We start from the raw sequence: 15014 nt of genomic DNA, 5'->3' as shown, positions 1-15014 counted from the left end.
ACATAACATTAAACATAAATGTATAAAGTATTATAGGGAACAACTAACACGTTACATTATAACAATTCTAAATAAAATACCTTATCAAAACATCTTAATAATGACTCAATGCTGTTACAAAAATGGACACGTTACGAAACTTTATGCCACAATTAAACGACCTTAGTATGTTAAAAATATTATTTGATACACACACGCACACACATATATATCTTTTAAGTATTTATTACAGCTTTGTTTGTGTTTTTTGACACTTGCAATCTCTACTTAACGCTTACACATATTAATCAACATAAAACATTGAAGATTGCAATCGTTCTATGAAAATACTATAAACCACTACCAATATTTATGTACATAAAAGAAATACATTTAATAATCATTTTACATGAATATACGGTCTTCCCATCTGATGTATAACTATATTTATTAGCGAAATTTCATTATCGACTAAATAAATTTCTTAAATTAACATGAACGATAAATATATGATTTTATACAAAGTACTCTTTAAAACTATCAAAAATGGCGTCTTAACTACGATTGTTTTTATTTTTTAGAACCATAAGCATAACTTTCATTACATATATAAAAACCGACAACAAATGCATGCAAACACCGAGTTTAAAACTCGACGTGCGTAGCACGGGCTTTTAAACCCTCGTAATTTTTGAAAATTAAAAAAGAAACATAATTAATCGCTTAAAAAACGCATGAAGCCTTCACACACCATTCATTGACTACCCACGCTCCATCCAACCGCCGTCACTCGCTACTTCGCAACCACCCCTTCCGCCAGTTTTCCTCATCGCTGGCCTGCTGTTCACCGGAATTCATCTCCGTCCACTCTGGTATTGTTTTCTTTTTCTAGTTTCGTAACTTTCTTTTTTCCTTTTTTGTGTTTCTCTTTTCTTTTTTGTTGTGATTTAATCCTAATTGAAACTGAGAATCGTAGGATATTGAGATCGTGATCGTTGTTTGTAGGTTGAAGTTATATGTTCGAAATTATTTCTTTTTCTTTTTGGGACCTTTTTTTTTCTACTTGAAATATAAGAATTGTGATTATATTATTGTAGCAAAATTGTAAATTGAAATATAAACCGCTTTGAGTGGGTGCTATGGTTGGTCCCAAAGTTGGAATTTTTATTAAGATTTTCTTTCATTATTCCTCTCTTATCTGCTGCTTCACATCTTTTTGTATGTTGCTTTGATTTCTTCGGGTTATGTCATGCTTGAAAGGTTGTCTTACATTGAATTTTATCTGTCAATTACGGAATTACCTGTTTTTTTATAAATTGATGTTAGTATATGTACATTTGTATTATTATTGTATTTTGATATCAACTCTAACAATTTGAATGTTAGATAATCCTCTATAATTGGATAAAATTCGATGATTTTTCTTTGACAATAAGTCAACATTTATGCAGACTATTTTTAGTTCACAAAATAGATAGTTTTATCTATTCAGCTTGCAAATCTTCATGCCACGTCTTCAGTTGCACATATGAAATCAGACTTTAAATCTGCATAAACATTAAACAATAACCAAAACACCTAACTCAGGTTGGCCAAATAGGCTGCCATCGCCCAAAGCCTCCAAATAGCCAGGGCATCGGTTTTGAGCTGGAATAAATATGTTATTGTTTTGTTTTTCAACAAGAAACTTAAAGTACACACCCACTAGGAGCCGACCGGGAGGGGGGGAAAGAGGGCGAGGGTTTCATCTTCCCTGTAATTGATTGTTTTCGTGATTCGGTGGTTCTCGTAGGTTTTTATGGCCATTTTCTAAGACTTATATGGTCTTGTATGGTCATAGATGTTTTTATTTTATTCTTTCTTTCATTGATTGTTGGTGTTACAAAAGTTGAAGGCAGAGCAGTAATAATTGTTGATATGTTTTTTATCTTAATTGCAAGTATATCATGATATATGTACTTTAGTATTTTGATCTTCTTTAATATTATATTTAGATAGTCATATAATTTAATAAAAGAATTTTAATGTCATTTTAAATTAAAAATAGGCTTAAAAGAATTATTGGATTATTACATACTTTTTTTCTGATTACAAATGTTGACCGACTTTTATTCAATGTCTTTTCTAAAGTATTTTATGTATTATTCAGCTTGATGCATCGCGTGTAGATTTCTTGTACGTAATTCTCAAAAGGGAGTAACCTTTCTTTTGGCCAACGTCTCTTTTGAATCATCGCTTTAATTTCCGGTAAGTATTTTTCATTTAAGATTTCGAGTTAGTGTTGTTTCTGACAACTAATCATAAGATTGTTTGAAACGTCGCGTGAAACATTTATTTTTACAGTCTTAAACTCGGTCAAAGGAGGAGGGTATTTATCAGAGGCTTTAAAAAAAGGTCCCTAAAAATGGTCCCTCCTAGAGTCACCATATAGGGTTAAGCTAACCTGCAACTAAGTAGATTAGACATGTCGCTTTTTTTTTTTTTTAAAATTTTTAGGAGGATTAGTAGATGATTCGTTAGAAAGAAATCCTAGTCACATAAATCGCCGTACGCTCCTATATGATACGCAATTCGTTAGAGGTATGAATTTCGTAAAAAAAAAAGGTAGGCTCATTTCGGCACGAAGCGGTATGGTGTACCATATATTTGGTTGAGTATACCAAAAATCAAAACATAACTAAACAAAATTTCTAAATTTCATAAGATAAAGATGAACATAGCATTACAAAATCAAATAGAAAAACAAAACACCTACTAAAACAGCCTTCTTTTCCATTGCCAACACCTTCATCAACAAGGTCAAACCATTTCTTCGAGACTAGCAATTAACCTTCTCTGTATGCATTATCGGGATTCGTGTCCCACTATTTGTGAGGCGTGGTTTATAGGAATTGAGAAACCAGGATTGAAGTTGAATATTTGAGTGAATACACACCAATTTATTCAAGTTATTCAAGTGATCCTTGTCACTTTATGGATAAAAGAGTATTCATTGCAATTTCTTTTCGACGAAGAGCCACTAATGGAATAGGAGAGTACCTTTTTAGCTACTTATGCCAATTCAAGAGTCTCCGATCCGTATGTAGCCGACCAATCAATAGAATCCATTGTCGCGATACCGGCTTGCATTGCTGCCCCAAAATAAATTCTGAGAGGTTGACCATTATTCTCGATACATCCTTAGTTCATAATCGTCTTCAGCAATTCTTTGAAATGCTTTCATAACACCGACTACAACTTCATTGTCTTGGTTAGGTGTTTCTCTTTAGAAAGTAACCAGAGCCAATCGTTCCAAATAGTATTTATCATAAAAACTTTGGATTGAAAGCAAAACCTAAACAATGAAATGGGATTGTCATTTTCCCTATCTAGAACAATTTTTTCAACTTCAGAAAAACATGTTTGGTATTTATTTTCCTTCATAGCATCTTTGATTTCTCCAACCATGTTATCCATGCTTTAAGAGATTTCTCCCATTTTTGGACAGCCAAAAATACAAAACTTAACCATAAAAAATGGGTTTTGTAATACCTAAAGTATTCTCAACCCAAAAACACATCATCTTTAATCATCTTAGTGACTAGTTACTTGCTTTCATCCATTTTTTTGAACCATTCGCGCCAAAAGTCAAGAACTATATTGGTTGCAAGTGCCTCCTACAATCCATTGACCTTTGCAAAACGTGTTTTGGCAACCTTCAATAACATAAGGCATGAGTGAGTTAAGAAGTTATTTTAGTATTGCCTTGCCTTTCCTATATGTGTTGAACAAACAATAGCATTTGTTTGCCAAGTCTTTAAAAATGAGACTTAAAGTCTGCACACAAGGGGACCAAAAGGTATGTCTATACTCCTCTATTTTCTTTCCAATCGCCTTGCAAATTAGTGGCTCCAAGACAATTGAGACTCCTTGTATGTACCAAATGTCTTTAAATGGTCTTAGGTTCTTCCCAACATCGTGCACACATTCATCAAGCAATATAGTTCTTGCTTTTGAGAAGATGGGGGTTTGTATCGAGCCGGTGCTTGTTTGATGGCATTAACCATTTCAAGAAATTACAATCCTCGAATAATCTTCATATCGACCACATTTCTCACCAACATGCCAAAAGATTCTTCAATTTGTATCTTTGAAGACACATTTATAGAGGATACCGTATATAAGAAAATGGTTGAAAGCATGCAAACAACCAGGGCATGTTTTCACTGAAACGATTAAAGATGATGTGTTTGGGGAAGATTATTTTAGCTATTACAAAACTTTTTTTTTTTTATTGTTTGAGTTTTGTGCGGGTGAAAGTCCAAAAATGGGAGAAATCTATGAAAGAATGGATTACATGGTCGGAGATCTTAAAGATGCTATGAAGGAAAATAAAAATCGAATTTATTCTGAAGTTGAAAAAATTGTTCTAGATAGGTGGGGAAAAAATGACGATTCCAGTTCATTGTTTGGATCCTGCTCTAAATCCAAACTATTAATATAAATTCTATTTAGAAAGATTGGTTCCTGGTGGCGTGTAAAGAAGAGCACCAAACCAAGACAAAAAAGCTATTGTTCATGTTATGGAAGCATTTCAAAGAATTGCTAAAGATGTGGATGAAAAAAGGATATACTGAGAACAATTTGCAACCTTTCATATGAAGAAAGGGATTTATCTAGACCAAAAAACGTAAGTTGATAACTTGATAATAGATCCAATGTATTGGTGGGCTGCATACGAATTAGAGACTCCTGAATTGGCGGAAGTAGTTAAAAAAAACTTTCTTTTAACCATAGTTGTCAAGAGCTCGGGGCGCACTCAATGCGCAAAGGCACTTAATATGGCCTAGGCGAGATGCGCAAAAAAAAGCGCGGTCTCGAGAAAAAAAAAGCGCACTTCAAATAAGAAAGCAAAATGCCATTTAAATTGAGCTCTACATTCACAAACAAATATTCAATTCAGCCAAAAGTAAAGGATTCATAAAATGAAAACACAAATACTAAAAACAGATAATTCAAACTTCAAAACCTAAAAACCAAACTTATTCAAAACCTATAAAACCAAACTTAGGTACTAATCAGACCCATCTAGAATTTTGTCTGCATCAAATGGGTCATCTTCTACTTCCAGGGAATCGTCATCAATTAAATTTATATATATGGTTTTGATGTTGATGGTTGAGAAGACCTTGTTAAAAACCAAACTTAATTACTCCTCGGGCCCTCTTGTTTTGAGTATTGACTGACTCAACATCCTCATCCTCATGAAGTTCATAGTCAGCATATCCGTCGTCTTCAAACTTGATTATCAGATCATGTAAGCCATCGTTTGTCTTCTTTGCCTTTTGGTTTTCTACATATTCCTTTAGTTCTGCCACCACATCATCTGGAACGTTGATATGAATCAGGTGGCAGGTGATACTCATTCGGGTCGTTTTTATGTAAGGCGCAGAAAGAAAAAGAATGGGCTGATGGCCCTGGAAGTTTAAGTTAAAGAATGGGCTGGGTTTGGGCTGGTTATGTTTACTTTAGTTATTATTGTGTCGTATTATTATTACGTGGGTGTTAATCGTAAATTAGGTATGTCTCAATTCTATAAATAACGCCTACAGGCTATTAGGTTAGGACATTGATTGATTTTGTTATAGCGTATCACGCAAGGGAGCTTTGCTGGGCTCATATACCAGCCAACTATCTATCTATAAATTGTTTAACCGATTTAGGTCGGATTTTGTCGTGAATTCAGTCTCTTTGCTTCTGTTCTTATCAAACGTGTTTACACATTCTTACATTTTTGTGGCCTCCTATTTGATGCATCTTAGCCCTCTAAATTCCTCCTCTGGTGATAATGCCGCAAAAATTGCATCGAACAACATTCTTGTCGTTCTTGTCAACCTTGTATTTCCATCTAGGATCTTTGGATTGATACGGGTCAGCAGCGCCATGTTGATTCATTGTATGTAGCAGTTTTTAGTGGAAGAATTCACTTGAAGAAGGAATAAAAAAACAATGGCTAACGTTTCAGAGAATTAGAGAAGGAAGAATTGATGTGTATTTGGTGATATATTCTGTGGAATATATTGAGATATATATATGGCAGATATATATGGTTAATATACGTGATTGATACAAATCTCTAAAACTGAATCCCAAAAGAATAGCGCATTAAGTTAGTGGGCCTTGGGCTTAGGGCTTGGATGCGATTTATAAAAAACCTGCTGCGCTCAGCGCTTACTAGTAAAGGCTGGCAATTGGGTACCTGTTAAGACCTGTTAAAGTACCTGTTAAGCAAAAAATGTACTATGCAACTTTCTCTATTTTTAAAAATAATTGTTTTTAATATTTTAAAGTTCAACATTTAACTTTTTTGATACATAAAACGAATAACTGTCAAACTCAAATCATCAAAGGCAAGTGTTAAATGAGTCATTTTCATGTTTGAAAGCGGACAATTTTGTGCGCACCAAACCTGTTAAGACACGATTTGCCAGCCTTTGGCGTCTAGTGCCACTTAGGCGCCAAAAGCCACCGCTTTTAACAACAATGCTTTTAACTAATTAGTAGCTCTTCGGCGATGAAGAGAAATTGGAGTACATGCTCCTTTATCCATAACGGGAAGAGGATTCACTTAAATTGCAAGAGAGCGGATAAACTTGTTTTTATTTACTCGAATATTTTGACTTCAATCCCATTTTTTCAATTCCTAAGCAAGAGTGGTTTATTAAATAAAAAAAATATGTCATTACTTGTTTTTTCTAATCCATATTCAAGTTTGGGCACATTTGTTATCTACAATATCTGAAACATTGTTTCAGGTCTCTTACCTTTTTAGTATTAGTAATTTGTTTTATGACAGCCAATTTTTGCCATTTTAATGCAGGTTCTAGTTTATCAAATCTGTGTGCGAGGCAGCATCATGTCCTCCTCAGCTCCCGAGGTTTCTGGTATATACCCCGATTTATGTTTATTTATTATGTACTTGGAATAATACTAATTGTTGTTGCTTTTGCTTCTTTATTGTGCTAATTGCATATTCTTCATACAGATTTCCACATTGTTGTAATTTTATTTATTTTGTGTAATCGCTCCACGAGGTTTTCAAGTTTTGTGGTAGTAGTCTCTGAAAATGTCTGAATATTAATTACATTGTTAATTATATGAGTTACAACCAAATTTATATGACATGAAAGATGTTCGGGAAACCATAAAATACTCTGGTAATTGTTCAAAATGAGAAGGTAGGAAGAAAATTAAAACAAAGAATGGGTATGGAAAAGAAGCCCGTATTATTATTTAATTGCTGGTCAATAAATACATTATATTTAGTACTCTAGTACAACTACCTTGAAAGCTATGTTTATGTATTTCTCACTTCTCAGCAGTGGCGGTACTAGAGGGTGGACAGGGTGGGCCATTGCCCCTTGGAGTGCCAAATAACAACGATATATTTAATACGAGTTATTGTTAAATAAATAATCAAAAATGCCCTCTAGCTTTGATGTCTACTTTTCCCTTTAAGTTTTACCCTCTCTTAGAATAGTTTCTGGTACCATCCTTGTTTCTGAGTCCTTGTTGAAATTAGTGTGGATATTAGTGGTCATAAGGTGGAAAATGGGCTGGTCAAGAGCATTGGGTTTAAATTGTGTCTGGGTTGCAATGAGTAGTTATTGGTTAAAGCGGGCGTGGATTAATTAAGCCGGTTAATGTCTCATAAATTCTTTTATGGGACACTTGCTAGTGAATGTTGAGGTGTTAAGTTTTCTAGGTGTATGGATTTTTCCAAGTGTCACTGTCCGATAGGAGAATGTAACATTTGTCTTATTACTATATCAATCTATAAAAAAAAAGTGTTTTGGAAGATTCTATGCACTTTTTGACATAGAGATTCTATGCATATATATACTAATTTACCAGCTTTTAACCCAGCTAACCTCCTTTCCCGTTTGACCCTTTCGTTGTTAGTTGCTCATCTGGGTATTTTATTGTGGCAAGACATAACCCAGTCCAGGTCGTCAGCTTTTGCTAGTTGTTTTCATAGACTTTGTTTCTAAACATGTGTAATGCTGGTGTCTAAGTATAACTCACATTTATGTATCCGATTATGAACAGATAATAGTGAAAGTGAGATCGGCCAAAGCCAATTGGATGGTCAGATTCAGTCTTCATCTCCTCCTGCATGTGGCATATCTCATCCTTCAATGCAATACCCAACTTTGGTATCTTTTAAATTGCTGAAAAGGCATTATGCTATCCTGATTTTTTCATAACTTTCGCTCATTTGGTAACATCAGCTTATTCTGTTTTACCTTCACATTAATAAAAACTATTGTCTGATTTTTTGAACAAGACCATTATTTTTTCATATGACATGATACGAAAATTAGAAAAAGTAAAAGAGTTCGTATTTGCATTTGAACTTTAACTGAATTTCGTCATAATAAGTTTGTCACTACCTTTTTTCTTTTCTTTATTGTTGAAGGGAATAGTGTCTATTATGTCAGGGGCAAGCAGCATATCCTTATCCAGATCCTTACTACAGAAGTGTGTTCAATCCGTTTGAAACACAACCATACCCGACTCAGCCGTATCCGGTGCAACCTATGGTATAATACCTTTATGTGTCATTCCAACGCTGGTCTTCATAGGTGGCAGAATGGGCAGATGGCTTTGGGTGATGGTAAAAGGGACTGGGTGGACGTTTACCTGAAACACCTCTTCTTCTAATAAAATATATTATAAATACTTGTTAGTTATATATGATGATGAAAGTTCTAGTTTTTTCATGTCCAAATATTTAGATAACATGATGTTGGAGTTTTTATGCATTAAAAATTAAAACTATATCTTGGGCAATTATCAACCCTGTTGACCTGTTCAACTCATTTGACTTGCTACTTTCTGGGTTCAAATGTATTAAAGTTGATTGACCAATTAGCGACCAAACATAACTTGAAATTTCGTAATGTTTTGAACATAACTATCTAGTTAAGATTCAGGTCATGCTCATACTAAAAGGGAATTATATATCTACCCACTTCTCCAGGTCCACCATCATTTATTGGGAATTCAGCAAGCTGGTGTACCTCTACCATCTGATTCAGTCGAAGAGCCTGTATTTGTTAATGCTAAACAATATCATGGCATTTTGCGGCGTAGACAGTGTCGTGCAAAAGCTGAATCTGAAAATAAAGCTCACAGGAATAGAAAGGTATAGAAGAATTTACATCTTGTGTATCACTTGCATGTAGTCCTGTAAGAACCTGGTGTGGTTAACTCATGAGCTACATCTGCAGCAAGACTAGTGAGTCAATCTCGGATTAAGGTTATATGATAAGAAAGAGCCAAAAGGGTTATGTTGTTAAATTCAGAAGTAGGATGAAGTTTCTTTATGTGCAGGGTGCCCAATTAGGCATAGGTTCCTTGGTTCTCTTGCATGCATGGTGGATTTAGTAACATTGTGCGACAATTTAGAATTCACAACTCAACAATATCGTTAGTATAGCCAAAATTTTATATCTTTACTAACTGCTGAACTGAAAGTATCCTTTTCTGGGGAGCACATAGTAAGGGGCGTGATTGTCGAACTGTTGGACCTCTCTCGAAATGAAGTATTTTTATACTGACATACAAACTAGTTAACCCTTAATTCCCATTTGTTCTAGATATTTATAATGCTTGTGAGTTCTCATGTATATTCGTTGTAGACTTGAGCTATGGGTTGAGATAAATGTATAAGTTAGCTAGTTCTCTAAGCCTTAGAATAACCATGTTCAATTAGTGGGTCTGACTTTACCTGGACAATTAAAGGATGACTCATTGTGACTTCTATTGATAGTTTAAACACTCAATATTACATAGTTAAATCTCTAAGCCTAAGAATAACCATGGTCAACTGGCTAAAACAATTACCCCACATAAGCACCTCATTTAAGGTAGAACCCCTGTGGATGTCACTAAATAGAAAGTAGCCTCTTGGTCTGACTTCACCTGGGAAAACTAATGGATCACTCCTTATGAAGTTTATATAGGTTAAGACATGATTAGTGACAACATGAAGCATCTGCGCATCAGGTTGTTGTACCAATCATGGGTCTTCTCTGGTTGACATATCCACCAAGGAAAAATGATAAATGTGACTTAATTTGGTTGGCCTATAAATATGCCTAAATGACTTTATGCAAATTCCCTCTTTGAGTCTTTGACACATGACATGATGAGTATTTAAGATTCAGGGAGAAAGAATTCTATGTAATTTCTCTCTCCGAATCTTAGTCACTGAACATGCCATGTGTCGTGCACCAAATTTTCTGACATGCTTTTAGGTCTACCAATCAATTTTATGCAAAATCTTCAAGGTGACAAAATGAGTGGGTTTAGTAATGGATCTACAGAGTTTTGGTTGCTTTGCTGTTAGGAACAGGTTGCACAGCGGAAGCATAACAGAAAAAATAAAGAACACGAGAATTAACGTGGTATCTCACAGAATGTGTGTGAACTAATCCACAGTTGCAACTAGGGTTTTTATTAGCTCAGTACAAAAATTACAATGCATAGGCTAGGATATATATAGAGAACAGTCTAGGGTTTCTTGCTTGGTGAACAAGGAAACCCAATGGGCTTCCTAAACAGACAGGCCTTAAGCTACAAAGCCCAAGGCCTTCACAAAACCCGACATTTGCTTGGCATCCAGTCACCACCTTTTTGTTCTTTATATAATTTTGATTAATACATGAAATTTATACCATGTTTTACGATATTTATGTTAAACTTAGATTATAACTTTTTTAATGATAACACTTTTGGCAACTTTCGACCCCTCTTGTCAACCATGTGTTCTAGAAATTCTTTAAAACTGACTTTTTGCTTATTTCGATCCAAATCCCCCATGCCAGTCACATCAAGAATTTCACCGTTTCCCAACCTAACCTTGCCAAAATCGCCCTTTTTAACATTTCGCATGCAATCATTGCTATGGGTACTATGGAATGATGCACCGGAATCCATGACCCATGAATCCACACTGCTTTCAACACACATCATCAAGACATCATCTTCGGAGTCGCTTGCTGTTGCAGTGTTCAATCCATCAGACTTCTTTTTCGGAGAATTCTTATTCGGACATTGACTCCTTATTCGGACATTGACTCCTGTAATGTCCAGTCTCGTTCACGTCCCAACATCGCACACTCGGACGAGCCCTAGACGAGCTCCTGCCCTGACCTTTGCTGCTCCCACTATCTCTGCTATTATTTCTTCCCCTGCTAACATGTAACAAATCAGAAGAAGACCCACCCTTTGCACTTCTTCGGCGAATGTCTTCACCCAGTACCAAGTCGCGAATCTTTTCAAAAGTCATCCCGTCAGCTCCCACCGAGCTTGTAACAGCCGTTACAGTCCCAGACCAACTATCAGTAGTGAAGATAGCAATAGTACAACCTTGGTCTCTTCATCGAAATTCGTTCCCACAGATGACAATCTGGTCAGAATAGAATTTAGATCGTTTATGTGCACGGTAACTGAGCTCCCCTCCTTCATTCTCATATTAAACAACTCTCTCATCAGGAATACCTTATTAGCAGCAGACGGTTTCTCATACATGTTTGACAACGCCGACACCATACCACTGGCAATAGTTTCAGACATGATGTTGTAAGCCACGTTTCTCGTCAAACTCAGTGTAATAACCCCTCTCGCTTTCTTATCTTTCGTATCCCAAAGAGCTGTCTGTCCTTCATTCATCTTCTCCGGTTTTTTACCAAGAACTATGTCCAGATCCTTTTGACCAAGTAATCCTTTTGACCAAGTAATGCTTCAATCTGCATTTTCCACCAACTATAATCCGAACCGTCGAACTTTTCAATCACAAACTTCCCGTCTTCAGCCATAACGACAAACGAAGAATAAATGACCAAAGTTACCCGGCTTCAACTTAGTTGACAAACACCCGTCAACAAGAAGCAAACAAGAAAAAAAAACCAATAACAACCACCTTATATCTTCCAATCAATCAATCAACACCAAAATCCGCAAAATTCAGAAACCTTAATCGCAAACACTGACCAAAATTCAAACAAATACAACCGAACAAAATACCTCAATCGGAATATTTGAACAGATATACAGATCTGAAGCAATCAAAAGGTGTCGGCGGCTGGTGGTGATGGGAGCAGGTGGAACAGCGGCAAAACACAGCCGCAAACCAAACCCTAGAATCTGATTGAGTCAAGAAGAATCAGCAGCGGCAGTTCCAACAGGAACTAACAACGAACAGCAGCAGCAGAACAGCAGTGAACAGCTGCAATTACAGCAAATCAGCGGTGAACAGCAGCAATCAGCAGCTGATCAACAGCAGCAGCAAGAAACAACAGTAAATCAGCAGGTACAGATCCGAAAATAACAGCAGGTCGGCGGCTGTAGAAAAACCAGTGAACGAGGGAACAGAACAGAACCCTAATCGCGACACATACAGCAGCCTCGAGCAAAAAACAGAGTCGGAACCCTAATCGCGAAACATACAGCAGCCACGAGCAAAAAACAGAGTCGAATCAAACCTAGCTCTGATACCACTTGTTAGGAACAGGTTGCACAGCGGAAGCAAAACAGAAAAAATAAAGAACACGAGAATTAACGTGGTATCTCTCACAATGTGTGTGAACTAATCCACAGCTGCAACTAGGGTTTTTATTAGCTCAGTACAAAAATTACAATGCATAGGCTAGGATATATATAGAGAACAGTCTAGGGTTTCTTGCTTGGTGAACAAGGAAACCCAATGGGCTTCCTAAACAGACAGGCCTTAAGCTACAAAGCCCAAGGCCTTCACAAAACCTGACATTTGCTTGGCATCCAGTCACCACCTTTTGTTCTTTATATAATTTTGATTAATACATGAAATTTATCCCATGTTTTACGATATTTATGTTAAACTTAGATTATAACTTTTTAATGATAACACTTTTGGCGACTTTCGACCCTTCTCGTCAACCATATGTTCTAGAAATGCTTTAAAACTGACTTTTTGCTTATTTTAATACTTAAATGAATCAAAATTGCCACCGCTACAATGTTCTGATGCTTATTTTCACTAAATACCGGGATCTGATATTTATGAAATTTTAGCAGCCATATTTGCACGAATCAAGACATCTGCATGCACTAAGAAGAAGCAGGGGATGTGGTGGCCGATTCGAGAAAAAGGATAAGCAACAAAAAGAGATTAGTTCTGATGATAACTCCCAATCACAGGTCAATATCAATCTTAACTCAGATAAATAAAACCTGATAATCGACAGTTCTGGATGCATTCCTGCAAACATCATCAAGCAGTAGCTGGTGTATAGACAAGCTGGGGTCCGTGCTTTTAGCTTTCTTGTTTATATTATAAAGTTTTCATGTCAATGTGGTCATTCTAGCACAGTGTTGGTTGTCTTTTTGTCAAGTCATATAGCCGCTCTTGCTTTTAACTGCTTTTTTATTCTTGCTGTTTAATTTGAATTGTGTGCGAAACTGTGAGAGTAGTGAGGCATTTTTTTCTTTGATTTTGTAGCTTTTGTTAGTGGTTGAAGTATGCTGTAGCTGATACAAGGAATAAGTTGTAGTATATGTGTGGCTTACATTTGTATACCCTTTTGTTTTGTTGGGCGTCAGCGATACATAATTTTTGTCATATAGATTGCAGCCATACTTGCATAAGGTTTGCCAAGTACATTTTTAGCAGTTTGTCATATTTTGTTATCCCAAATCAATTTTCTCACAATATATTTTACTCACCTAAATCCTTTTTAACTGTTAACAGCTGTTAAAAGATCACAAATGCTTAAATGTTACATCTTATAAAATTGAATACGCTTCTAGTGATTTCTATCTGTATCTTCTACTGGAGCTGGAGCTTGCAAAACACTGCACCTGAAACGATTTGGTTATGGTACCAAAGGATGTACAATATTACACAACAAGTCCGCCTCCAATGAACTGGTAACTAAATAGTGGTTTATCTGTGTAATGATGCAACTACTTTCTTTTGGACATGGCATGTTACACGTACTTTAGTTTTAATGTTATTTTTTGTTGATTATCTAAATTACCTCTGTAAGTACATAAACAGAATTGAGCTATTGGATCAGATTCATATCGTACAGTAATATACTAATATGTAGTCATGATTAAGCGATAATGGGTAGATAGGTAATGTTAGTTTGGAAATTTTCCTAGAGGGGAATTTGCATCAATGTATAATAATATCTGAATATAGAGATTTTTTTTATTTTTAAAATATTTGCATACAAAAAGAATATGAACGTTTTAGATAATAAACTTCTTAGAATTATAGCATGTAGCTTAGTAACTACTCTACTGAGTCTACTCTTAGGCTTTGCTATGAACTTAAAGTAATGAGGTTTATTTTGTACTGGAATTTCTTTGATCTTATGCCCTCTCTGATTTTCCCTGTTGTATATTTCTTGTTACTATCGAAGTCGTTTGTTGTCCTGTTTTGGAAGATAGAGCTCAGTTGGCATTACGGTCTGGTATATTGAGTCAGTCTAACATATTTCTTTCTTTGTGTAGCTGCTCTTGTTAAATGAATATCTTACTCAAGTGTTACTTTTTGATTAACACTAGTTCTGTTTGGAGATATAAGGTTTGTTGTTTCATATTCTGTAGTTGGAATTGTTAAATACCATGGATGTGTCAGGTAATGGTATTAGGAAAGGGAGGCAAAAGAGGGGTTGGTGGCTTGTTCATCTAGGTAGTGACATTTGGTCTTTATTAGAAGATGCGAGTCTGTTTTTATCTATGGAGATCCTTTGTCCCTTTTAGTTTTTAAAGACGATGGAGGATTTATCACCATAGAGCCTTAGATGTCTCTATGCAGTCTCTTTGTTTTGTTGAGTTCAAACTTTTTGGTTACTTATATGTGTATACCAATTTGATCCATACAGGACTTATATGTATGGGGCATTTTCAGAAAGATCCTTTGATTGGTATGTTTATAGCCCGTAAGTTTGTGGCTTATTTTGTGTGTCAAAGGATTGCTGCTCATTATTAGCTTTGTATTC

General features: G+C 35.6%; 1 protein-coding gene across 3 annotated transcripts; it reads left to right on the top strand.

Annotated features, from left to right (window-relative positions):
- Window positions 1-696: 696 nt before the first annotated feature.
- LOC122582958 (nuclear transcription factor Y subunit A-7-like) lies at window positions 697-13592 on the top strand. 3 transcript variants are annotated; one of them, XM_043755395.1, is made up of 7 exons: window positions 697-851; window positions 2129-2226; window positions 6839-6902; window positions 8068-8174; window positions 8460-8561; window positions 9002-9166; window positions 13081-13592. In XM_043755395.1, exons 3-7 carry the CDS (start codon window positions 6875-6877, stop codon window positions 13231-13233), a joined length of 555 nt encoding a protein of 184 aa, XP_043611330.1. In that variant the 5' UTR covers window positions 697-851; window positions 2129-2226; window positions 6839-6874; the 3' UTR covers window positions 13234-13592. The 3 variants fall into 3 exon arrangements, with proteins under 3 accessions (XP_043611330.1, XP_043611328.1, XP_043611329.1); XM_043755393.1 differs by having other exon boundaries at window positions 13078-13592; XM_043755394.1 differs by lacking the exon at window positions 2129-2226 and having other exon boundaries at window positions 13078-13592.
- The last annotated feature ends 1422 nt before the right edge of the window (window positions 13593-15014 follow it).

This window comes from Erigeron canadensis, chromosome 9, assembly GCF_010389155.1.
Source record: "Erigeron canadensis isolate Cc75 chromosome 9, C_canadensis_v1, whole genome shotgun sequence".
Taxonomy (NCBI): domain Eukaryota; kingdom Viridiplantae; phylum Streptophyta; class Magnoliopsida; order Asterales; family Asteraceae; genus Erigeron; species Erigeron canadensis.
This window is presented reverse-complemented; position numbering and strand designations above follow the sequence as displayed.

Bases quoted from the DNA above. Each gene is read 5' to 3' on its own strand.
- LOC122582958 (XM_043755394.1), top strand. From the start codon at position 6,875: ATGTCCTCCTCAGCTCCCGAGGTTTCTG. The intron at 6,903-8,067 runs GTATATACCCCG...GATTATGAACAG, and splicing joins CTCAGCTCCCGAGGTTTCTG to ATAATAGTGAAAGTGAGATC. The intron at 8,562-9,001 runs GTATAATACCTT...CCACTTCTCCAG, and splicing joins CGTATCCGGTGCAACCTATG to GTCCACCATCATTTATTGGG.